The sequence below is a fragment of the Hordeum vulgare genome, chromosome 2H (genome assembly GCF_904849725.1).
Source record: "Hordeum vulgare subsp. vulgare chromosome 2H, MorexV3_pseudomolecules_assembly, whole genome shotgun sequence".
Taxonomy (NCBI): domain Eukaryota; kingdom Viridiplantae; phylum Streptophyta; class Magnoliopsida; order Poales; family Poaceae; genus Hordeum; species Hordeum vulgare.
In genome coordinates this window covers 3,661,858-3,688,203 of record NC_058519.1, presented here as the reverse complement: position 1 = coordinate 3,688,203, position 26,346 = coordinate 3,661,858, and the positions used below count along the sequence as shown (strand labels likewise).

Here is a 26,346-nt window from a genome sequence, read left to right as displayed (position 1 = left end):
CAAGGGCCACGCGCACATGCAGAAATGAATAGACGCATTGATGAGCGTGCATGCATGGACCATGCATCCATGCCCATCACGTCGCCTACACCTATAGCCAGGTCCATGCCAATGCCAATGCCAATGCCATGCCATGCGTGCCCTTGGCCCAGCACAGCACAGCACAGCACACCCAGCTACAGATAGCTACGTACCCTAGCCGGTGCAAATGTCAAACAGTAGTACAACGCCACACACACTATGCGTCTGCTCGAGTTCCTGGAGCACTCACTGTTGCCGCACCGAACCCGGCCCGGCCGATGCATCCATCCATCTCCTGCTTGCATTTGCATGCCGCCTTCATTGCTCCCAACTACTGATCCGCCTCCGTAGGAGGAGGAGACTAGGAGTAGCACGTACGTCCTGCTCTGCTCCCCGCACGCGCACGCGCGGTCAGCAGCAGCAGCAGCCCAGCCAGAGCAGAGCAGAGCAGCACTAGTGCACCTACACAGCCACGCCACTACAATTACACCGTCTTTGTTCTAGTTCCTTGTTACTTTGCGTAGAGCGCGTCGTCTCCAACTCTCCATGCTCTCCGGCTTCACCTACGGCCATGACGATGATGCACGACCCACATGAATGGGCAGCTTTTGATACAAGCCAACATTCCAACGCCACTATCGCAAGCACACGTTCGTTTCATCTGTATTTTGTTCGTTTGGATATGGCAACAAAACTGACGCCTCGTCTGGGTCGTGAATGCGTAAGGTTGTGCGTCCAACGCGCGGACGCATCTGAACGGTTTGAAACTCTAGGACGATGCAATAAATAAAACATTGCAAAACGTTTTTTTTAGATATTTTCACAACCAAACCGAAATAACTTTAGTTTCATGTTTGAATACAAAACACAATGCAATAGTTTAATACAACCGAATCAAAATTGTCTTGAATATATGAAAATCAAGCGAACCCATATATTTACTCGTTGCCAATGTGAGTCCAGATATGCACAACCAAGTCATCCTGGAACTCCGTGCCAATCACGCATTTCACGATGAAACCGAGTAATCAGTTCAATGATTGTTGGTTCTTGGTGCATGGGCTCGACATTTTCATCCTGAAAATCAAATCATTAGTCGCAGGTGTTGTCATCACGTTCATATTCCACGATCATGTTGTGCATGATCATATAAACGGTCATCATCTCTCAAAGTTTTTTGGTGCTCCATGTCAGTGCAGGGTTTCAAACGGTACCCCATCGTGATTGGAGAACGTCAAAAGCATGCTCCGCATCCTTCCTAGCAGTCTACCATATTTGGGAAAATCTCTGTCTCCTTTTCTCATTATGGTCTTGGTACTTTCTTCAAAACAGTTGTCAATGAGGATAGATACCATCAGCTAAGTAATAACTTTCGATGTAGTGGTGGTCATTGATCTGAAAGTTGGCATCTGAAGAGTCGCCTTCTATAAGCATTGCAAACACCAATGAACGCTAAAACATGGTGATGTCATTGTTAGAACCAGCCATGCAAAAAAAAAAAGAATGTCAGATCCAAAGATCTTGAGAAATCACCGCTTCTAGTACGACAATGACACATTTCACATGCCCATTGTACTGCGGTGGCAAGCAAATGAACGGTTCTTTCACTTCCAATACATACAATTTATACTACCAAGCATGCCCGCCCATCCCCTCTCGGTATTGATTTCTAACCTTTCTGTATCAACGACCTTAGGTTGTCTCAAGTATTCAAGACTAAACACTACCACCGCAGCCTTGCAAAAATTGTATATTTGATAGAAGACATGTGGACTCACTCATAAGCACGTAGTCATCCACAAGATAACCTGGAATTCTGTACGCAAGCATACGGATAACCGTAGTAAATTTCTAATAAGAGGTGAACCCAAGATAGGGAATCCAGTTTGCACCGAGAGTATGGGTCATATACTACCACTCCGTCTCTAATACGGTTTAACACCTGCCTCGTCATATGGAATCAACGACGAAATTGATTTGGTTTGTAGAGCGGGCCATTCACAAAGTAATCGACATAGAGCAAGGTGTGGTTGCTCTCCCTATTGCGGTTCAAGAACGGAGCATGACCCGAGACTGAGCCCCTAAACCAAGGCAACTGCCTATCATGTGGTCATTGACGACCAATGCAGCACCACAATGTCTCTGTCATCCGAGGACACACCATCAGATGAACAAATGAATCTGTGAAAAAAAATACACATTTTTGCTGTTCATGATACCTTGCAAGCAAAGTGTCAAACATCTTATAGCCGTGGCAGTGGGCACGGCTTGCGATTGCATGCGGTTGTAGTTGGCGTGCCCCTCGCAAGCAGTCGGACAAGGGTGGCGTTGGTGGTCAGTGCCCTACCGCTGTACGTGGGGATGGGCAGCCCGGCCCGGCCAGCCCAACCCTATCCGGGCCGAAAATCCCGGGCCGGGCCGGGCCTATTTGTCCCATCGGGCCGGGTTCGGGCCGAAAAGTTGACCCCGTTAGTCATGTCGGGCCGGGCTCCCTATTGAAAAATAACATTAAGCCGTAGTCGGGCCGGATCGGTTGGGCCGAGTCAAGCTTTTTCCGTCTTGGGTCGGGCTTGGGCCCAAAATTCAGGCCCGACGGTCTGGCCGGGCCAGGCTCGGGCCTGGGTTTTTAGTACCAGGCTTTTTTTGACCCGGCCCGGCCCGAAAAATGCCCAGGTATACCTGCGGCCATGCAACGACTGCCAAAGGTAATTGAGGTCTATGGGCGTCGTCGTCACCCGTTGCTTCTGTGTGCATCGAAAGAGCCACAAACACCGAAAAACTTCTTTCGAAACGCTTGCATGGGGGCGGCTATTGCATTGGGTGATTGTGGTGTGGGCGTCCTGACTAGTTTAGCGAGGAAGATAGCAGGGGAAAACGGGTTGCGGCAACGACGACGTCGATGACAAGGCGGGAGGGAGGGAGCAGGGATAGAGAAAAGAGCGGTTATATCCCCGACGAGCGGGTCAGGGAAGGATAAGGACACGCGTCGTTGCTCGTTCACACGTATTTGTTTGGACGCAAATAAGGTTCAAACTTAAACCGGAATGGGGGCAAAAGTAAACAGAAAACGGATACATGTCTGTTTGCTCCCGTTCATTAAAGGACAGTGATGTGCGCCGGCGTGTCGGTCCAAACTTTCGGCCGGTCGCGCGCGGGCCGCCTGTTCCGCCCGCTGCACGCGGGCCGCACCGTTAGATCTCCATGCAGCAAAATTTCTCGATGCAACAAATTTTATTCACGATGCAGCAATTTTCGTCCACGGTTGCAACAAAATATATAGTTGTAGCAAAAAAAATATCAACGTGGTCGTAACAAAAAAAACGAAGCTGATGATGCGTTGTAGCAAAACAAAATAAGGGTTGTAGCAAAACAATCTGGTGAACTCGAATTGCAACTCTGACGAACGTGTATGCAACTTTTTTAGTGAACGCTTGCAGCAAAAAATGATACCGGTTGTAGCAAAAATGAACACGGTTGTAACAAAAAAACACCGAGTATAACAAAAGAAGGTTGTAACCAAACATATATGCAGCTTTTTTAATGGACAAATGTAACAGATTTAGACATCGATCGTAGCAAATTTAAACGATCATCATAAGAACAAATGTTGTATCCGTACGCGCGGATCGCGCACGAGATGCGTGGGGAGCGAAGGACGGACGCGTTGCTTCCGCCGGCGCGTTAAAGAGAGACGTTTCCCTTCATTAAACCAATTTTTATGGCCGTTTATCGTGGAATGATTTAAAGTCGTGCGTTGAAGTCGAGATTCCTCCCTCCCCACGTAGGACACAACAATGTGTCCGTGTATCACTATCGTATCCGCCGGTCCCATCTACTATGCGGCACATCACTCTCGGGTCAAACAGGCAGATGGACGCATGGCCAGATGATGAGTTGGGATGCACGCACTCACGACCTACAACACTGTGCTCCGTACCGTACGCACACTACGTGCTAAACACCAAACGAAAGGCACTTTTTCTAATTTGGTTCACACAAGTTTAAAGCACGCAAACGAGTTTTTTTTTATCACAATACAATCAAAATCGATCGTATACATAACACTTATTATATGAACGCACCCACATTCTACCATTATAAACACCTTCGAGGACCGAGCTGATCCATCATCTTGAAATAAATAATGTCATTATGCCTTTGTAGTCGACGAAATCATCTTCATCCTTTCCGTCAATTAACTTTATGAATAAAAAATACCATCATTTTTCTAACCATCCAACCATTAGTTTGTTGCACGAAAAAAGATTATGATTTTTTTGAAAAGGAGGCCTTGCACCGGCCTCTGCATCGAGTGATGCATATAGCCATATATTAATCAAACTGAGTATTCAGAAAGTACAGAGTATATAAAAAGGAAAAAAAAAGATAATGGCGAACATCGCGCCGCAGCCTGGAGTGGCTAAAAGATTAAGATGACTAAACACCTATCCTATTAATATGTCGCCATCCAAACCGGTTGAAGATACCCTGTGCTACCATCTCCCAGCGGGCACACCCAGTAACCATAAGCTCCCTGGCTGCCACAGGAGTTAGTAACGACCATGTGCGGATAAGTGCGGTAATTCGGTAGATAACCTGCAAGAATTGGATATCACGAGTTCTGTTAAAAACCAAATCATTTCTGCTATTCCATAAAGCCCAAAGAAGAGCACATGCTCCGACACAAATAGATTATAATAGATGTCCTGGCCACACCCAATACACTTATACACGTACGGACACACAATGGATAGTGTAAGTCAACACTGTTCAACAAAATGGGGCCGTGTCGATCTTTTCTACTCTTGTTCGTGCATGTTTAGTTCATGACTAACTTTATCACAACTAACCTTAGGCAAAGTGTGTCTGTCATAAAAAATGTGACTAATAAAATAAACACCACAAGTGTGACAAGATTTCGCAAAAAATTAAGTATATGCCATATGGATCATATAACTAGAAAAGTTTAGCAAGTCACAAGTATCACAATGAACCAAACACATGTCTAATGTATTTATTTCATGGCATGATTAAGGTTAGGCGTGATAACCTTAGGCTGTGAACCAACTAGCCTCTACTTCTTTTTGAGAGGGCGGTGTGCCGTATCGATCGTATCAATTAATCCAGCAATCGACCCGAGATCTCGCCAACCTCTTTGAACCACCGGGCCAACATGGATTCGTCAATCAATTATACAACGCAACGTACGTACTACAACAAGGTTTTTAAGTCGGGTCACGGTAGGGTTAAGTGGAGATGAATCAGCTACTAGTTAATCATGCATGCTGAAAAAGACGTGGTAATTTCATGGCCGCTAAAAGGTTTTTGAGGGTCCGGAGACAAGGGGAGAGAAAGGAGGTACCGGTAGTAGTACTGGAACAAGACCATTTCCGTGAATCAATATGTGGTTGGATGGTTAGGGGGATAATGGTTTTTCTATCCCATCACGACCCAAGTCTTAGTGCTCGTATTTATTTTTGAAGATTTTTCTGCGATATGCATTGGATGGGAGGAGGCGTTTTCGTCGACGACGAGTTGCTTGCGGCGACTTCGTAAATCTTAAAATATATATATACATATGGTCATTCAGTTTAACGGACGTGCATAGAATAAGATGTGCGTGTATGCTTTTATAAAGATGAATGAATGTATGCACAATTTGTATGATGAATATCGCATAAAGATTTACTAACCGTAACTTTGTGGCAAAATCAGGATTTTCACACTCGTAGTGTACAGTAGAGTACTCAAGGGGGTCAATAATTCGAGGGACAGGACAGAGGACAGAGGGCGCACGAGTGGGGGATCTAGAGCCACTGAAACCAGCCCCGCATGCGGTAGGGCCCGACCTGATTTATTGACTGTCGTGTGGTGGGCTGCTGCACACACCCACATGCACCCTGCAGCAACGTGTACACACACCCTCTTGGCTCTTGCCCCTTGGCCAGCAATTCCATCCGTGTACTACCATCGTCCACACCAATAATCCATCCATCCATCCGTCCAAAGGAATCTTTCATCATCTTCACCTTCTATCAACATCATATTCACCTTCTATCAACATCTACAGTAGATACATCAAATCCGACCTCGACGGCGTAGACCGCGGACGCCTTCATCTCCTTCGCCTTTAGCCGTCGAGCCCTCTTCTTTGCCGCTCCCGCTCCGATGTCGAGTCTGGCGATCTCCTCCGGCATACACTTGGATCGAGGCTTCCTGGGACCCATCTTCTTCGCCGCGGAAACATCGTCGGGGTTCGTCGACTCGCTGTCCATGGAGGAGGGAGGGGAGGGGGCACACGGGAACGTTTGGGCGAACGGGAGGGAAAGTGGGGTGGATGTGTCACCGACAAACGGGCCACGAGAGGAAAAGAGCGCGCATCCTGCCCACCCGCGCACTGTGCGTTTGACCGTAAACGCGGTCCAAACTTGAGGCGGAAATGAGTTAAAAACAAACCGAAAATATACATCTGTCGGTTTGTTACGGCGTATCGAGACCGCGGTTTATATTATTAACCCAAATGAATGCGGACGAACGATTTCGGGAGATGCACTAAGCAAAGGCATGCTGCTCTGTTGCATTATTAGCTTGTTAAATAACAGATCCAAGTATGATTAACCTCGCATCGAAATAGAGCCCACACGATCACTTCCATGCATGTGAGGTGCAGGACCATCCGTGATCCGCCTCTTCATTCTCACATTTCTTACAACCACAAATAGGCCTTTGATCGTCTTTATTTATTTACGTGCCCACAGTCTGATCAAGTGCCGGAACAATAGAGTAAAAACAAGTCCAATGCAAACCACCCCACCCCATGTGTGTGCCACCTAAAAAATGCATGCAATTAAGTTTAACCTACACCGCCCCAGCCACACACACATACACAAAACCACTAAACATAAATAATAAATCTCTTTTAATCATGCTAGCTAGCACTGTGCGTGAGCAATCAGTAGGCGGACACAAGCATGTATCTCGCACATGGCACCCATGCAACGCAACAACTCCCTCATGATTGATCGGATCCACTATTCACAAGCATATCTCCGATCAAGATCAACGATCGATGCTCGTATTTTGATTGTGGAGGGATGATCACACCTACATATACTAGCTAGTATCCTGGATGAATCGTCGTTTTCAGTAGAATCTCTCGTATGGAGCCCTTCTAGGTTGACAAGTGGACCTCTCATCATTCTTCGTTCATTAAGCATGTAGAAAATGCACATTTGAAGTGAAATACACTAGATAGGAGTAATATTCTTGTAAAGATATTTCCTTTGACAGAGATGCTGTAAAACGAAAACGAAAACGAAAACGAAAACGAAAAGGAAAACGAAAGAAGCACAGACATTGCATTGCATTGCATGGGATCCCATCCCATCCCATCCCATCCCATGGCCTCGGTCGGGATTCCCTTTTGACCGCAAACCGACAGGCACACGCACGGCGCGGCGCCGCTCCCGAGGCCAAGCATGCGCCTCATCCCTCTCTATCCTATTCCTATTCCTATCTATCTCTGCGCCATCCAGTCCAGCGCTGTACTAGTTACAATTTTCTCTGGTGTCGCAGTTGCAATCCCATCTCACCATCGTCTTCATCCCCTCCTCCCTCCCTCCATCCATCCATGGTCAAGACCGCACCTTGGAATGGGGTCCAGGGCTGAGGAGGAGTGTGGCCTGGCCTATATAAAAGGAGCTCCTCCCCTCCCCTGCCTACCACCTCCATCCAGTACACACACTTGTTGCCACCAGCTCTGCTCTCCTCTGCTCTGCCTCTTGAGCCAGAAGAGAGCATCCAAGAGGCAAGGTAGGAGGAGAGGAAGAAGATGGCGCTCCTCCTCTTGGCGCTGGTCGTCGTCGGCGTGGTGGTGGCGAGCAGCCTGCTTCTGAGGTGGAACGAGGTGAGGTACGGCAACGGCAGGAGGAAGCATGGCGATGCCTGCCTGCCGCCGGGCACAATGGGGTGGCCGCTCTTCGGCGAGACCACCGAGTTCCTCAAGCAGGGCCCCTCCTTCATGAAGCAGAGGAGGCTCAGGTACGTGGCCGGCGATGATGAGATTTTCATCCCTTCTTGCTTTGCTTGCTTCTTCTTTTCTAAACGAGGAAATGAAATGAAATGGAGGTGCGTCTGCCGCAGGTACGGGCGGCTGTTCAGGACGCACATCCTGGGATGCCCGACGGTGGTGTGCATGGACCCGGAGCTCAACCGCCGGATGCTGCTGCAGGGCGAGGCCGGCGGCATGGTGCCCGGCTACCCGCAGTCCATGCTCGACATCCTCGGCCGCAACAACATCGCCGCCGTCCACGGCCCGCTCCACCGCGTCATGCGCGGCGCCATGCTCGGCCTCGTCCGCCCCGCCGCGCTCCGGCAAAGCCTCCTCCCCAAGATGGACGCCTTCATGCGCCACCACCTCGCCGGCTGGGCCGGCACCGTCGTCGACGTCCAGGCCAAGACCAAGGAGGTACACTTCACACGACATTTTTCTTCTTCTTCTTTTTTTAAAAAAAAAGAAAGAAAAAGAAAGCATGGACAGTTGGGTGGAATGTCGGTCGGGGGGTACGTTAATGCCAACAACCACCTCCTTACTCTGCATAATTTATCTGTCTCCCAAAGATTACTTCACTCACTGCTTTGCTCTGCTCTGAATAATTCTCTACTCGTTGGTATCTGGAAGCTTGAATTTTGGGAGAAAATTTTCTTCAAATACGTACTGTACTACATTCCCTTTGTTATTTGCTTCGTCAATACTGGCTGGTGGAGGCCAGATGTATCAGTGATTAAAAAATAATAATAATAATTAGCCTTGTTGTAGTCAGTGACAGCACCATCATACATACACATTCCAAAGTGGTTGTTGCAAAAACACAGCATCACATTTAGGGACATCATCATCATCACCCGTTTGCCGCTTTTCTACTTGATGCAGAGTTTTATCTACTTGGATGAGCATGGCAAAAACGTATATTACTGTATCACACAACCTTATGTCCTCAGATGGCATATCTAACTGACTTTCCCTTTCAGATGGCATTGCTGTCTGCACTCAGGCAGATCGCCGGCATCACCGCCGGCCCGCTCTCCGACGCCCTGCAGACAGAGCTGTACACCCTTGTGCTCGGCACCATCTCCTTGCCCATCAACCTTCCCGGGACCAGCTACTACCAGGGCTTTCAGGCGAGGACGAAGCTTGTGTCCATGCTAGAGCAGATGATCGCCGAGCGGCGGTCGTCTGGTGAAGCCCACGATGACATGCTGGATGCTCTCTTGAGAAGCGGTGATGACGGGACCAGGGAAAAGATTAGCGACGAGCAGATCATTGACTTGCTCATCGCCCTCATCTACTCCGGATACGAAACCATGTCCACGACTTCGATGATGGCCGTCAAGTACCTATCAGAACATCCGCGGGCGCTCCAAGAACTCAGGGTAGGTACACGTACTCTGCAAATTTATTTTGGTTTCATGGCAAAGACCATGTGCTTCTACAGTTTACTGATGATTTCTTCTTTTTTTTTCTAGACTAGAAAAAGGTAGGTAGAGTTTACTGATGATGGTTTCACCTTTGAATGTAGAGAGAACATCTGGATATCAGGAAGGGGAAATTGCCGGAGGAGGCAATCGGCTACGACGATTTCAAGTCCATGTCCTTCACTCGAGCTGTAAGTAAGAGAACAATAAAATGAAGTCAGGGTATAGTATGAGTATGAACTCATGGATACTTGTATCATGCAGGTCATCTTTGAGACGCTAAGATTAGCTACTGTCGTCAATGGTCTGCTGAGGAAAACTACTCAGGATGTAGAAATGAATGGTGAGTTGTGTTTGGAAATTAGGCTACCACTTGAGCATTTTCTATTAAATATTAAGTTTGTTCTTATGTTGCATTACCAATTTCTTCCAGGGTATGTCATTCCAAAAGGCTGGAGAATCTATGTTTACACGAGGGAGATAAACTACGACCCGTTCATGTATCCTGACCCGATGACTTTCAATCCATGGAGATGGCTGGTAAGTACCCAAGACACCAGTAATGCATACTGCAAAAGCAGAGGAAGTTGTAATATTTCTTGTTGAATATACTATACAGGAGAAGAACATGGAATCACATCCACACTTCATGTTGTTCGGAGGAGGCGCCCGGATGTGCCCCGGGAAGGAGGTGGGCACGGCAGAGATCGCGACTTTCCTCCACTATTTTGTGACCCGATACAGGTTTGTTCAACCTCTTTTGTTTATCCACGCCTGGCAACTGCCAAGAGCAGCTTCAGCAATGAGTATTATTTACTGACGACAGCTGCTTTTTATTTGGTATGGTCTTGCAGATGGGAGGAAGAAGGGAAGAACACCATCTTGAAATTCCCCCGGGTGGAAGCTCCCAACGGGCTACTTATCCGAGTTCGAGATTGCTGATCTCTTGGGAGATACATTTTGCAGGGTTTAGATAGATAGGGACCCAGATAGAGAGCGTCATTCTGCTCTGCTGCGCCGATGAACATATTAGAACAGCCTTGTAAGAAATAGGAAACATAGGGATAGTATGGATCTTATGAACTAATTAGGGAGTTGAGGTATAGAAGGTTACAAGATGCTGCATTTTTCTTTTCTTTTGTTTCCAACGATTCTTGGACCGAAACAGATGTATCATGTGGCCAGCTTCTACTTTCAGATAAAGGAATTCTTGGACGGAAACAGATGTATCATGTGGCCAGCTTCTACTTTCAGATAACGGAATAGTTATAGTTATGTTGAGAGCAAATACACAGCACTATGAAGAAGTAAAGGCTGTGATGCTAGTTCTGAATGAGTTGGGACTGAGCGAGCTCGGCTGTTGGATCTCAGACCATCAATAAAAATGCGTAATTAACAAAAAAGAGGCATATATTTGCAACCAAATGATTGGATTTCTTGTATCTGTTTTGACTCACATCTTTGCCTTGACGAGATCCTCGCAAAAATAAAAAAAAGGAGATCTTTGAGAAAAGAATAATTCACAACATATGTGCCATTTTATGTTTGAAGAAAGAAATAAAAAACATGCATTTAATGGTTGAGAGGCAAAGGTGGAGTGCGGTTTGGTTATAGTAAGGCCCTGTTTGGTTTCAATAAGTCACGTGACTTAAAACCAGTGACTTATAACTTATAAGTCATGCATGTTTGGTTGTCATCTGACTTATAAGTCACCTTTTCATGTAAAAGTGGGTGACTTATAAGTTTTAAGTTGGGGTGGAGCAACTTATGACTTATAAGTTGGGATGACTTATAAGTTAGGTCTATTTGGTAAAATAAATCACTTGTTACACTTTTCAACTTATAAGTTGATGACTTATTTGGAACCAAACATCACCTAAAGTGTGATGTTTTATATGCAAATATACCGGCATCCATCTTCTAGCCAGATCTTACCCGTGAGTCTTGTACCCAGAGGTCCAAAGTGTTGAATGCGTTGGGTGCATATATTTTTTTCAAAAAAAGATATCCCGGACTCTACATCAGCATGTCTTCCGAGCGACGTCCTGAATCCGTACGTGGTCGTTACTCAGCCATATGGACTTCAGGGAGCTTATGGATATTGGGTGCAATCGATGGAAGACGGCCGCTCGGGTTATCTTCAACCGGTTTGGATGACGAGCTAATAATAAGCTAGATGTATAGGCATCGTAGTCTGCTGTTAGTTACGTCGGATGTGGCTTTTTTCATATCATCTTTGTTTTATTTTTATCTCAAGCTGCAGAGCTTTGTGGACCTCAGACACGTTTTTAAACTATTATAAATAGTATGGCTGTATGCGTCGATTGATTGATGTAGAGGCCGGGGACTCGTTTCCTCCTTTTCAAAAAAAAAACATCAGCATGATGCATGCTGTCATTTTATTAAACAAAAATAGTTGAAAATAAAATGTAATACTTTACATAAGATTTCAAGCAAAACCTAAAAACAATTATCAAAAAGAGAAAAATGCCACATCCGAAACGTTGGACGTGGCTGGTGGCCTTGTCGCCTACCATGGCATAAGAAAGGCCAGCCATTGACTGGGAGGCCTCTGCTCCAGATTAATGGTGAGGATTAAGGCATTGTTGGTATTGACAATACAACGTTACACAAATCTGGATCATCGAAATTATTTGAAGCATTTAATATTAGTGAAGATGAAGATGGAGATAACCAATGTGCATGCGGTTCTCTCCTTAATCACCAGTATTAAATAGATGCTAATTGCAAATCTGCATGTGATTCACTCCTTAATTGTTGAGTATTAAATGAATGATAATTACTTCCTCCGTTACGGTTTAGAAGACACGCATGAACAATCTCTAGAACCAAGGGCTCTAAATTTTTTACCAGTGCTTACATAATAACCGCATGACGCCTAATTATTTGAAAAGATAATGCATATTAACCCACACAACCACTAAGAGGGTGCTTGGATACGTTTTAGTCCCATGACTAAAAGTAGTGAGACTAAAACTTGCTAGCCTCACCCATGCTTGGATCCAAGTACTAGAGAGACTAAAATCAAGTTAATGAGCATCTATTATCCTCCAAACCCTCCAATCCAGAACTTGCATGAGGAGTTAAATGAGGAGAGAGAGGACTAATGCACATTTTAGTAGGGGTACCCTTGACTAAAAGATTTTAGCCTCAAGACTAGTTTTAGCCTCTCTTTAGTCAGGGGTGCTTGGAACTTTAGCCTCTTAAAGAGACTAGTTTTAGTCAGACTAGTTTTAGTCTCTTGGATCCAAGCACCCTCTAAACAAGAGTGCATGCAGCCTACTAGTACTTCTAATTAACAAAGCAATAAATGTCACGCGCCTTAATCCCTTTCTATTCTGAAAATGCATGTAACGAAATCGCGTCTTCTAAACCATGACGGAGGGAGTACCAAACTTCATGTGATTCTTTTTCTTAATGGCCTCTCCAACGATTATGTGCCTGTTTTAGTGATTAGAGTAAGTACATCATTGGATGAATATAGGTCATCAGATGAAGAGAATGAATAGTTAGGATTATGGCATTGTTGTTAATGATAATCCAGCGTAGTGGACGCGAATTGCTCCCTCCGTCTCGGTTTATATGTCATCTTAAGAAACTAAATAATCCCAAAACACTAAGGCACGATGCATTAACTTCCACCTCGTTTCTTGTTTTTTGACATTAATAAAGGAATCAAACAATAAGAGACGTGAGTGTTTTTAATGACTTGAGACTAGCTAGCAGGATATGCAGTGGTCAATGCATTGCATGTAATGATATTAATTAGCAAATTAACATTAACTTCTCTTGTTTTTTATCCGTCTTGGTCATGGTGCACAATCTAAGATGACTTTATAAATTGAGACGGAGGGAGTACAAATCTTCATGTGATTCACTCCTTAATTATCAAGTATTAAATGGATGATAATCACCAATCTCCATGCTATTCTCTTCTTAATGGCCGCTCTGAGGATTATGTGCCCTATTTTGGTGATTAGAGAGAGTGCATAACTAGATGAATATGGATTGTCACATGCAAAGAATGTAATCGAGTGGGAGGAGGAAGCCATGGTTGAAGTGGAGGAGGACTAGGGCAGAGCAGAGGGAGGGCGCCACGGAGACGATGGGTGGGCGATTTCAGGCCGAACCACGTCCTCCTCCCTGATCTCTGCTCATCTTACATCTTTGGCTTCAAAAAAGTTTACTGGCGGCTGCTCTGGACACCGGACATTGTCCAAAATCCATCCCTGGACATGCAGGTGAGGAAGAACATGCATTGTCAATCTCAGATTCCATCCGAGACTGTTACTTCTTCATTCATTGTCATGCATAAATTCTTCTTTGTACATTTTCTTGTATCTGAAAACAGGCAGTTGGTGCCTGAATCACGCCCGAGAGCATACAAGGCAGCGAGATGACGCCCCTATCTGGGTTCAAGAATTCACTCATCACATGGAAGAACATCAGTTGCATCTCGTGGCTTTTCTTCCGCGTCAATTACCTAGCAGAGCTGTATACCTACTTCTATCCCTATGTGCTTTTTTTTGAAAAGGAGGAAACGAGCCCCCGGCCTCTGCATTCTATCCCTATGTGCTTATGTTTGCTATTTCTTACAAGGCTGATCTAGAATTTTCATCGCTCTCATCGTTCCTATCTATCTAAACTCTGCAAAATGTACGCTGCAAGAAATCAGTAATCCTGAACTCGGATGTGCAGCCCGTTGGGAGCTTCCACCCGGGGGAATTTCAAGATCGTGTTCTTGCCTTCTTCCTCCCATCTGCATCATAAGACCAGATGTTGTCAGTAAATAACCCTGAGGTGTTTCTAGCAATTGGGCTGGAACGGATTAACAAGAAATTCAACATTACCTGTATCGGGTCACGAAACGGTGGAGGAATGTCGCGATCTCCGCCATGCCCACTTCCTTTCCAGGGCACATCCGGCTGCCTCCTCCGAACAACATGAAGTGCGGGTGTGATTCCATGTTCTTCTCCTGTACATTTTAAGTTGGCAACACAAGATTACAACTTTCTCTGCCATGATGATATGATTTATTTACTGGTGTTTTTATGGTATAATATAATGACTGTTTGCTCTTTTTGCTTACCAGCCATCTCCATGGATTGAAGGTCATTGGGTCAGGATACATGAACGGATCATAGTTTATCTCCCTCGTGTAAACATAGATTCTCCAGCCTTTTGGAATGACATACCCTGGAACAAAATCGATAACACCGCTTTAGAACTAACTTAAAGTTTGCCTAGAAAATGCTAAATTAGTAGGACATTTTCAGAGCAGATCTCACCATTCATTTCTACATCCCGAGTAGTTTTCCTGAGCAGTCCATTAACGACTGTAGCTAACCTGAGAGTTTCAAAGATGATCTGCATGGTAAGTAGAAGTATCTGTCAGATCATGCTCATAGTAAATCCTTACTCTGACTCCATTTTTGTGGGTGTGTTTGAGCCAGCTCCTACTTACAGCTCGGGTGAAGGACATGGATTTAAAATCTTGGTAGCTGATGGCTTCCTCTGGAGATTTCCCCTTTCTGATATCAAGATGCTCTCTCTGCATTCATTCCAAAGTGAAAATGTCTTGAGTAAACTGCAAAAGAACTTGGCCATTTGCTTGCTGTGAACCAGAATTAATTTTCAGAGCATGTGTACATACCCTTAGTTCCTCGAGGGCCCGCGGATGGTCTGATAGGTACTTGACGGCCATCATCGAAGTCGTCGACATTGTCTCGTACCCAGAGTAGATGAGGGCGATGAGCAAGTCAATGATCTGCTCGTCGCTAAGCTTTTCCCTGGTCCCGTCATCGCCGCTTCTCAAGAGAGCATCCAACATGTCATCGTGGGCTTGAGCAGACGACCGCCGCTGCGCGATCATCTGCTCTAGCATGGACACAAGCTTCGTCCTTGCCTGGAAGCCCTGGTGGTAGCTGGTCCCCGGAAGGTTGATGGGCAAGGAGATGGTGCCGAGCACAAGGGTGTATAGCTCCGTCTTGAGGGCGTCGGAGAGCGGGCCGGCGGTGATGCCGGCGATCTGCCTGAGTGCAGACAGCAAGGCCATCTGAAAGGGAAAGTCAGTTAGATATGAGGACATGATATTCTGTGATATGTTGTTGCCATGCCCATGAAAGGAGAATAGATGCTTCTATGAAACTCTGCAATATAATGATGATGTTCCCAAACACTGTGCTATTTTATCACTGATACATCTGGCCGTCCACCAGCTTAAAGAAACCGGCTTGTGCAAAATAATTACTCCCTCGGTTGCAAGTTTAAATTTGAACTAAAACCACGACAAGTATTTCACAAACTAAAACCATGACAAGTATTTTGGAGTAACAACTATTACTATACTCTTTTTTTCTTTTTTTTTAAAGAAGAAAAAAAACAAATGGCTCTAGATCGATGTAGGAGTAGTATGCTCTACCTCCTTGGTCTTGGCCTGGACGTCGACGATGTTGCCGGCCCATCCATGGAGGTGATCGCGCATGAAGGCGTCGATCTTGGGGAGGAGGCTTTGCCGGAGCATGGTGGGGCAGACGAGGCCGAGCATGGCGCCGCGCATGACGCGGTGGAGCGGGCCGTGGACGGCGGCGATGTTGTTGCGGCCGAGGATGTCGAGCATGGACTGCGGATAGCCGGGGACGAGACCGCCCTGCAGCAGCAGCATGCGCCGGTTGAGCTCCGGGTCCATGCACACCACCGTGGGGCAGCCCAGGATGTGGGTTCTGAACAGCCGCCCGTACCTGCAGCAGCGCACACACATGTGAATTCCTTCTACTACCATAATATTTGCTGTTAGGGAAAACTAATCTAGTTCTGCCCAACAACAACTATTTAGGAAGCAGAAGCACATAGCACATTTTATGTGGTTTTCGATGGCAAGCACTGATGATTATGCATGGGGATTATGCTCTTCTTCTTCATTTATTATGACATGCAATAATATTTCAGTTTTCTTTTTTAGAAAAGAAGCATGTTGAGCAGAGAGGATGGTTATCTTTTGATCTGTAGTGGAGTATCATAATTTACAAATGCTACTTTGGGAGCTGGAGCAGTGATGAGTGGGTCTGTGAGCTTTTGGGGGACACAGCCGGAAAGCAGCTGCCAAACCGGCACATTTCCGTATAAAAACCTAGGCACACACATGTAGGCCGGAGTAACTTTTAGGACTAGTATAATTACTAAAAAAATCTCTTGAAAAGGAAGGCTAGCTCTTCTGTTTAATACTACTACTACTCCATTATATGTAGGCCGGAGTAACTTTTAGGATACACTTTTGTTCTTGTTCAAAAAAAGAAAAGAAAAGAATACACTTTTGTTACTGCTGCCCAAGCAAAAGGCAAAAACAGGAGTGAATGGTTCTCCATTATTGGACCAATAGCTTGCGTCCATCTTCAGCTGAGTTTTCCGCGACACAACACAAACCAACCAACGAGATCACCCAAAATCTCGGTGAAGTCCACACACTAGTAGCAATCCGAGGAAGAAGACGCAAGCAAGCAAGAATGCATCACCATCATTGAGCAAAGCAAAGCAAAGCATGCATGCATACCTGAGCCTCCTCTGCTTCATGAAGGAGGGGCCTTGCTTGAGGAACTCGGTGGTCTCGCCAAAGAGCGGCCACCCCATTGTCCCCGGCGGCAGGCAGCCATCGCCATGCTTCCTCCTGCCGTTGCCGTACCTCACCTCGTTCCACCGCAGCAGCAGGCTGCTAGCCAGCACCACGCCGACCACGACGCCGACCAGCACAAGGAGGAACGCCATCTTCTTCTTCCTCTCCTCCTCCTCTCTGTCACTCTCCTCTTGGATGCTCTTCTCTGTTTCAAGAGGCAGAGAAGAGAAGAGAAGAGCAGAGCTGGTGGCGTCTGTGTTGCTCCCTCTGCTCTTGCCCCTGTATCTGTATGTACTGGAGGAGTTGGGCAGAGAAGGATGCCCCTTTTTATACAGGGACGGGGGAGGCCACACTCCACACCAGAGGAGGAGGACCTAATTATATTATCCATCCACCCCTTTTGAAAATTTTCTTTTCCCGATGAGGGTCCCCATTCCAAGGTATTGACCATGGCCATGGAGAAGACGAGGGTCTAATACTCCCTCCCTCTGTCCCTTAATTTTTTCTAAAGGTATGACTAGATACATTCATATCTAGATAAATTCAAAATAATAATTTTAAAACGCAAGGAGTAGATAGTATCATACGCGCCAACTAGACAATTTTAAGAAATTAAATGAAGAAAAAGTGGATTGCATCATATCACGATACTCCGTATCGTATTAAATATTGTGTTATTATGTTTCATGCATGATCCTATCATATTAAATATTGTGTTATTATGTTTCATGCATGATAATAATAAAAATTATTATATGATATATGATACTATAATACATGATACTAATATATGATGCTCCCTATTACACAAAATAATAATAGTAATGCTAGACCTACTTAAACTAACATATACTCCCTCCGTCTCAAAATAAGTGTCTTAAGCTTAGTATAACTTTGTAATAGCTCTAGTACAAAGTTGAGACAGTTATTTTGGGACTGAGGGAGTAGTTTTTTTTACGGGAACGCGAGCATTCCATTAAGACACAGCAATATCGCTGGTCACAAGACTAGTTACAAAGTTCAGGAAATCCGACAGCCACAAAGATTGATCAGACTGTCAATTCCTCATACCCAACGCTGCTAAAGAATGAGCAGGCTTATTACATGCCCTCGGGCAAAACTCAACAGCATAATCAATAAACTCGGTAATAAGCTGGTACTTAATATCAAGAAACAGATGACCCAACCTTGACTGATCTAAAGATGGGGACAACAAAGCCTGCTTCAATATCTGAGAATCAGTCTCAAGGATTATGCGCCCCATGCCCAGCTGATTAGCCAAACCGATGGCATGCTGAATCGCAATTGTTTCCGCATGCAAAGCATCATAGGCATGTGTAATCCTTCCATCAGCTGCAAAAATAATAGATCCATTGCTATCACGTGCAAGTGCTCCCCAACCACCATCTCTAGTCTCTTCCAGAAAAGCACCATCGGTGTTAATTTTAATAATCTCAGCCGGTGGACATGTCCATCTTGGGGTTGAAGTAGTACTTGATTTAGTCGACGGTTTGAAAAAACGCAGCCACTCATCCGTGCTTCGCTTGATCAAGAAAATAAATTCACCAGTGGATAGCCTGGACTCATTATGATTAGTTTTGTTCCTCTCTGACCACCAAGCCCACAAAAGTGCGACGGTCATCATCTTCTTCTCATACGGGAGTTTCAGAATACATTCCAGCACATGGATCGGGCCTTGACATTCCATCAGTTGCATACGAATATCCTCAATCTGGAGACCCCGCCAGAGCGGTTTAACACCCTTGCATCGGAAAAATAAATGACCATCATCCTCAAAGAGCCTATGACAGACAACACAAGATGTGTCTAGGACCACTCCTCTCCGGGCAATATTCATATGCAAAGGATGGCTATTATGGCCGAACCTCCAAAGAAAATGATGTATTTTTGCCGGGCAATGCAATTTCCATAAATCCCTCCAGACTTTATTCTTCCATGAATCACCAACCGAAGGCCATCCTTCATTGCTACCAGAATTGAGTAGCTTGGTCGCTAAATACACACGGTAAGCCGATTTAACAGAGAATTCCCCTTTTGCATCAAAATGCCATGCAATCTAGTCCTCTGTATATGCACACAAAGGAATGGAAAAAATCTCGTGGACATCCTCCACGCAAAAAGTGGATCAAACAAGGTTTTCATTCCAACACATACTATCATGATCGATCAACTCTGATACAGTTTGTACATCGTGAGTACCTCTATGAGAAATTGGGCGCCTTGTAGTGCCTCTAGGAAGCCACGGATCCTCCCAGATTTTGATATGGGTGCCATCTCCAACCCGCTAAACCATTCCTTGTTTGACCACCTTGACCCTGTAAAATACTACGCCACACATAGCTCATACCTTTCACCCGAGAAGCCTTCAAGACATTCCCATCTGGAAAATACAGAGCCCGGAGAACTGTAGCACAAAGGGATTCCGGCGCTTGAATGAGACGCCAAACTTGCTTCGCTAACATAGCAAGATTGAAGATATGCAGATCGCGAAAGCCTAGCCCCCCTTCCTCCTTATGTTTCATCATTTTCTCCCAAGAGACCCAATTTATAGCACGATCTTTATCATTCTGTGACCACCAATACCGGCATATCATCTGACTAATACTATCACATAGGCCCTTTGTTAAATCAAAGCACGCCATAGCATAAGTCGGTATCGCCTGTGCTACTGCTTTAAGCAAAATCTCCTTACCGGCCTTCGATAGACACTTCTCCCTCCACCCTTGTAGTCTCTTCCAAATCCTCTCCTTGTAGTCAGCACCTTTTAAGTACGATAGTGTTGAACTGCTACTGCACTTTTAAGTATGATGGTGGTGTGCCTGATGAAATTTTGTGCATGCTCATGGATGCTCATGGATGAAGGATAAAATTATTTCTTTTTGTGCTTGCTCATGGATGCTCCTTGGTTGGTGTATATAACAACCTAAATTAACCCCTAAACCAGCCCTTTAAAAAAACCTCAGCTTCAGCCAGGTGCTGACGCATGGATGCCTGTTGGTCCTGGCCTAGCTGCAGCGACCACGTGGAGGGCCATCTGTCCCGATTGATGTAAGAACCGGGACTAAAGGCCGAGGGCATTAGTAACGACCTTTTAGTCCCGGTTCCAAAACCGGGACAGAAGGCCCTTACGAATCGGGACAAAAGGCTCTTTTCTACTAGAGGTAGTGTGTTAGGGGTGACATCTCTGCTTTTCATGTTTGGTGTTGGGTTCAGCCGTTTGTGCCTTTATCTAGAAAGGAGGGCAAAAGCCTGTTTCATGAATTACCATACTCCAAGTCTTTTCATCATTGGAATGGTGCACATCCTAGTTTCTTGTTCAAGAATCCATTTGCTATATTAACTAGCAATGTTTGCTAGTCGCCCTTCGCTTCTCTGCAATCCAGCCCAGTAAGCAAACATGTAATACAACTTATCAGGTATAAGTCAGCTGACATATTACATATATGTGGTGTTGCTTATGGTTTCAAGTCGCCGGACATATCACATACTCTCTCCATTCTAAAATTCTTGTCTTATGTTTGTCGAGAAATGGATGTATCGAAATACTAAAACGTGACTAGATACATTCATATCTGGATAAATCTGTGACAAGAATTTTAGAACGGAGGAAATAGATGTATTGCTGCATATCATGCATATGTAATTGATCACAAAGAACATTGTTGACTCTAGTGACCTTCTACGTCGGTTGCCTCCTAAATCTAAAGTACCTACACTATACCTATGTTTACTAATTCTTACAAGGCTGATCTAATCTTTCCATCGGAGCGGAATTGTACATTCGTCATCTCAGTATGGTCCGTATCTACCTAAACTCTGCAAAATGTATGTTGCACGATCAATAATCTTGAACTCGGATATGTAGCCCGTTGGGAGCTTCCACACGGGGGAATTTCAAGATTGTGTTCTTGCCTTCTTCCTCCCATCTCAAACATCAAAGGCAATGCCAACAGACCTGTATCGGGTCACAGACCTGGATCTGTTCATAGAGATGGAAGAGACCATGTATCAAGTCACGCTGTCGGGGAAGTCATCTACCTCTCCGTCTCTCTTGCTGGATCAAAAAGGCCGAGATCATCGTCGCGCTGTACGTGTGCTGAACACGGAGGTGTAGTCAGTTCGGCGCTAGATCGGATCGAGGGACGAAGAGTACGACTACGGTGATTTGAATCACGCAAGTTGTTCCACTACATCATCCGCGTTTCTTAACGCTTACCTTTGTGCGATCTACAAGGGTACGTAGATCGGAAATCTCCTCTCGTAGATGAACATCACCATGATAGGTATTGCGTGTGCGTAGGAAATTTTTTGTTTCCCATGCAACGTTCCCCAACACTGTGTGCCAAAGAACTCTCGCAAGTGGGCATTGGAGAAAGAGGTGTGTAATGTTCTCTTCGTTATCACAAAAGCTACCTCGAGTACTTCCCCCTCAATTACGTTTAACCAAATTATCCTTAGTTAGAATCACCTTCTTGTGCACAAACCACATGAAGACCATGATCCTTAAGGGTACCTTGACTCTCCAAATATTAATGGATTTAGGGATATTAGTCGAATCAATAAGATTCAGATACATCGATTTTACCGTAAATATTCCGTTATTTGTAAGCTTCCAATGCACCCTATCAGGTTCCTCTGATAACTCGATATCCATGAGCCTCCTAACAAGGTGTAGCCAATCCGCCCAGCGATGGCCTATCAATGACCGTCTGAATTGGATATTTAGAGGATTTGACTGAAGTATTGTGGCTACATACGTCTCCTTGCGTTGCACAATATTATAGAGAGCTGGATATTGAACAGCCAGGGGCGTCTCCCCCAACCATGCATCCTCCCAGAATCTCGTACCCTCACCGTTTCCAATAATGAAATCTGGATAAATCTATGACAAGAATTTTGGAACGGAGGGAGTATATGTATTGCTGCATATCATGCATATGTAATTGATCACAAAGAACATTGTTGCCTCTAGTGGCCTTCTACGTCAGTTGCCTCCTAAATCTATAATACCTATGTTTTGTTTACTAATTCTTACAAGGCTGATCTAATCTTTCCACCGGCGCGGAATTGTACATTCGTCACCTCAGTATATCTACCTAAACTCTGCAAAATGTATGTTGCACGATCAATAATCTTGAACTCGGATATGTAGCCCGTTGGGAGCTTCCACACGGGGGAATTTCAAGATTGTGTTCTTGCCTTCTTCCTCCCATCTGAAACATCAAAGGCAATGCCATGTATCTGTCAGTTAATAATGCAACGCTGGAGCTGTTCATAGAGATGGAATAGACTAAGAAGAGGTTGAACAGACCTGTATCGGGTCACAAAGTAGTGGAGAGAAGTGGCGATCTCCGCCGTGCCGACCTCCTTCCCGGGGCACATCCGGCCACCTCCTCCGAATAACATGAAGTGCGGGTGTGATTCCATGTTCTTCTTCTGTACATTTTCAGTAGGCAACAAAAGGTTAGAACTTCTTCTGCTAGGCCCTAGTTGGTGTGATGTTTTGATGGTCATATTTGTTCGCTCTTTTACTTACCAGCCACCTCCACGGATTGAATGTCATTGGGTCAGGATACATGAATGGATCGTAGTTTATCTCCCTCGTGTAAACATAGATTCTCCACCCTTTTGGAATGACATACCCTTGAAGAAATCAATAAGACTGCTTTAGAACTAACTTAACATTTTTCCTAGAAAATGCTAAATTGGTGGTAGGATTAATTTCCAAGCATATCTCACCATTCATTTCTACATCCTGAGTTGTTTTCCTCAGGAGCCAATTGACGACTGTAGCTAATCTTAGTGTCTCAAAGATGACCTGCACAAAAGTATCCATCAGTTCATTACGATCTTGTTTATACTGAATTCCTACTCCGTTTTACTTTTAGCTCCTACTTACAGCTCGAGTGAAGGCCATTGACTTAAAATCTTCATAGCTGATGGCTTCTTCCGGCGATTTCCCCTTTCTGATATCAAGATGCTCTCTCTGCATTTAGAAGTGAGAATGTCATCAATAAATTAAAGAAACACATGGACTTTTCTCTGGATTCAAAATTGATTCGCAGACAGAAACACGCGGATTTTTCTCTGGAATCAAAATCAATTTGCAAAGTATGTCTGTACTACATACCCTGAGTTCTTGGAGAGCTTGCGGGTGGTCTGACAAGTACTTGACGGCCATCATAGAAGTCGTCGACATGGTTTCGTATCCAGAGTAAATGAGGGCGATGAGCAAGTCAATGATCTGCTCGTCACTTAGCTTTTCCCTGGTCCCGTCATCGCCGCTTCTCAAGAGAGCATCCAGCATGTCATCATCCAATTCACCAGAGGATCCAGCAAGTCAATGGACACAAGTTTCTTCCTTGCCTGGAAGCCTTGGTAGTAACTGGTCCCTGGGAGGTTGATGGGCAAGGAGATGATGCCGAGCACAAGGGTGTACAGCTCTGTCTGCAGGGCGTCGGAGAGTGGGCCGTGTTGAAATTAAACACGAAAGAACGTGGCCATGTCGGATTCAATACATGCATGTACGTATCCGGCTAGGTTTCGAAACAATGACCGTATAGAAGTAGTATTAACAGGCTAGCTAATATATATACGCGTGCAGCTCACCCCTTGTAACCAGATTGTGAGTAATCGAAAGCAATAAAGAAAAGGCCAGGAGCGACAAGCCCCTTTTGGCAATCAATATTGGTTTCGTGTGTGTGCGTGTGCATTGGCTAGAATCGATCAAGTGGAGGAATCGTTCTGGTTGCTAGCTTAGCTTCGGCTAAACGCAGGTAGTACACATCTGGAAGTAATCAGCTTGTGTGCTAGCTCGGTGCGTGCACGTTTTGCCGGCTTGGGGCTGAAACCAAGTTCGTCAGCAAGCTTCTATTCTTGTCGTTGTTCATCGTCGGTCGTATAGCTGTCGTCGGAAGTATTCGGCGCGGTCTGGGCCAACAATTGGTATCTAGAACAAGGTTGATCTTCTAGTATTCGACGCGGTCTGGGCCAACAGGCCGGCGGTGATGCCGGCGATTTGCCCGAGTGCGGATAGCAAGGCCATCTGAAATGGGTAAGTCAGTTACATATGATGCTTCTATGAAACTCTGCAACAACCACTTTGGATTTATTTTATTTTTTTTGCAAATGATACTCCGTTTATTCAAGGAGATACTACTATAAAACTCCGCAACAACCACTTTAGGTATGTTTTTCCAAAGCGTGCCGATTGTTTATTTGTTCCTAAATGTGATGTATCAACATTCTGTGACATGCTGTTATGAGCTTGGTTACCCATTTTATTTTCAGAGCAGAGCAGCAAGAAAAGCTAGCATTTTTGTTGTGACTGACTGACTGACCGACCTCCTTGGTCTTGGCCTGGACGTCGACGACGGTGCCGGCCCAGCCGGCGAGGTGGTGGCGCATGAAGGCGTCCATCTCGGGGAGGAGGCTTTGCCGCAGCGCGGTGGGGCGGACGAGGCCGAGCATGGCGCCGCGCATGACGCGGTGGAGCGGGCCGTGGACGGCGGCGATGTTGTTGCGGCCGAGGATGTCGAGCATGGACTGCGGGTAGCCGGGCACCAGGCCGCCGGCCTCGCCCTGCAGCAGCATCCGGCGGTTGACCTCCGGGTTCATGCACACCACCGTCGGGCATCCCAGAATGTGCGTCCTGAACAGCCGCCCATACCTGAATAAGCGCACACACATGTTAATTCCTAGTACTAGCATTTTCAAAATGTCTATGCAACGATTCCGAAGCAAAGCTCTTGATGGGACTAAGGCCGCGTTTGGATTCCCTCCGTTCCGTGACTCCGCACCGGAGCAAAGTGGCGTTCAGTTACAATTAATGGAGTTGGTCAAAGTGAGCTCTGCGTGCTCCGCTCCAGGAACGTAGCCGAACAAGGACTAAAATTCCTCGATATTTTAAGCTTATGCCATGATTATGGCAAGCAAGCAAGCAAATGGAATGTACGTAGATCATACAATTTTTTTTGGAACGTATGCACTATGCTCCTGATACATTAATTAATTATTAATTGTTTTTCAAACAACATTTTTAGCCCATTTCTTTTTTAGTTAGCCATGGGCCAATTAAAGACCATCCAGGAGTAGTGACCGGTCAAAAGTCTCCTCTTTCCCCTCCTCCCCGAAGTGATGCCTGCAGGCGTCGCTTTCCTCTTGGGCCGGGTGCCGTTGTGGCCCTCTTCCTGCCCTCCGACATTTAGAGCATCTCCAACAGCCGCGCTATACTAGCGTCGTGTCGCAAAAAAGGTAAATATAGCGCGCGCGCAACGCGAGGGACAGCTCTAGCGGGCGCGCTAAAACCGCGCGCGCTAAAACGAGTTGGGCGCGCTGGCCATAGCCCCATCCCGCGCTGTGTATTTCGGGCGTCCACTTCCGCGCGCGGCAGACTCGAGCGCTGCGCGCGAACTCTCCCCTTTTCTTCCTCCTTTGCTCCCGCGCGCGCCGACGCCAGCGCCCCTGCCACCATGGACGCGCACACCGGCACCCCGCTGACCCCGCTGTACAGCCGCGACCCCCCCGTCGCCGCCGCCGCCGAAAACCCTAGCGCGGCGGGCGTTGGCGCTGGCGCCGTCGCCGCCGCCGGAGCTCCGCCTACCGTCGGCCTCGCGCGCAGCCTCTTCTTGCCGCCGTGGATGACCACGCCGACGGGTGGCGTCGCGCCGGCGCCGTCCCGTGCCGCCGCCGCCCTGTCGGAGTGGAAGAAAGGAAAAAACATCCGCGAAGAAGAAGACGACGGACGGCTCCGGCAGCTCGAAGACGAAGAAGAAGCTTGCAGGGCGGCGGACCGGCGCGGCGTCTACCGAAGCGCCGGCGAGCTCACTCGTTGAGCCGGCGGCCGACGCGCACCACGCGTTCGACGAAATGCCCCCAAGGTGAAAAAAATTCCAACTTTTATTTTCTTGTTATTTTTTTAATGCATCATCATATAGATAGCTTATATTTGCATTGTTCAAAAACTTTGTAGTCTCAACGATGATGCATACATGTCAACTATGGGTGTTGGGTCCAACAATTCGTATTGGTCTCAAACCAATGACATCCATTTGGACGAGCATGAGTTTGAGGTGGACGAGGAGGGTGAGGGCATTGTCGAGGCGCCGAAAGGAAGAGCGGGCAATTACACCACCAACGATGACAAATTACTATGCAATACTTGGTTGCAACTGTCGAGGGATCCATCCGTTGGAGGTGAT

General features: G+C 46.0%; 2 protein-coding genes and 1 pseudogene across 2 annotated transcripts; 1 reads left to right on the top strand and 2 right to left on the bottom strand.

Moving 5' to 3' along the window:
* Nucleotides 1-7,564: 7,564 nt before the first annotated feature.
* On the top strand, nucleotides 7,565-10,716 carry LOC123431503 (cytochrome P450 85A1-like). The gene is made up of 8 exons (XM_045115321.1): nucleotides 7,565-8,061; nucleotides 8,164-8,488; nucleotides 9,052-9,453; nucleotides 9,600-9,686; nucleotides 9,760-9,838; nucleotides 9,929-10,035; nucleotides 10,115-10,239; nucleotides 10,350-10,716. The coding sequence occupies exons 1-8, from the start codon at nucleotides 7,853-7,855 to the stop codon at nucleotides 10,435-10,437; spliced, it is 1,422 nt and encodes a 473-aa protein (XP_044971256.1). The 5' UTR covers nucleotides 7,565-7,852; the 3' UTR covers nucleotides 10,438-10,716.
* A 3,050-nt stretch (nucleotides 10,717-13,766) lies between these two features.
* On the bottom strand, nucleotides 13,767-17,434 carry LOC123431500 (cytochrome P450 85A1-like). The gene is made up of 8 exons (XM_045115320.1): nucleotides 17,066-17,434; nucleotides 15,938-16,256; nucleotides 15,170-15,571; nucleotides 14,981-15,067; nucleotides 14,805-14,883; nucleotides 14,606-14,712; nucleotides 14,367-14,491; nucleotides 13,767-14,275 (listed from the first exon to the last, which is right to left on the bottom strand). The coding sequence occupies exons 1-8, from the start codon at nucleotides 17,275-17,277 to the stop codon at nucleotides 14,188-14,190; spliced, it is 1,419 nt and encodes a 472-aa protein (XP_044971255.1). The 5' UTR covers nucleotides 17,278-17,434; the 3' UTR covers nucleotides 13,767-14,187.
* A 4,837-nt stretch (nucleotides 17,435-22,271) lies between these two features.
* Nucleotides 22,272-24,866, bottom strand: LOC123431502 (annotated as a pseudogene).
* Between the last annotated feature and the right edge of the window lie 1,480 nt (nucleotides 24,867-26,346).

Coding starts and splice junctions, on each gene's coding strand:
- LOC123431500 (XM_045115320.1), bottom strand. CDS start 17,277: ATGGCGTTCCTCCTTGTGCTGGTCGGCGTCGTGGTCGGCGTGGTGCTG. Junction 15,068..15,169: donor GGGCCCTCGAGGAACTAAGG/GTATGTACACAT, acceptor GAATGAATGCAG/AGAGAGCATCTTGATATCAG. Junction 14,713..14,804: donor TCGGGATGTAGAAATGAATG/GTGAGATCTGCT, acceptor ATTTTGTTCCAG/GGTATGTCATTCCAAAAGGC.
- LOC123431503 (XM_045115321.1), top strand. CDS start 7,853: ATGGCGCTCCTCCTCTTGGCGCTGGTCGTCGTCGGCGTGGTGGTGGCG. Junction 9,687..9,759: donor CCATGTCCTTCACTCGAGCT/GTAAGTAAGAGA, acceptor TGTATCATGCAG/GTCATCTTTGAGACGCTAAG. Junction 10,240..10,349: donor TATTTTGTGACCCGATACAG/GTTTGTTCAACC, acceptor ATGGTCTTGCAG/ATGGGAGGAAGAAGGGAAGA.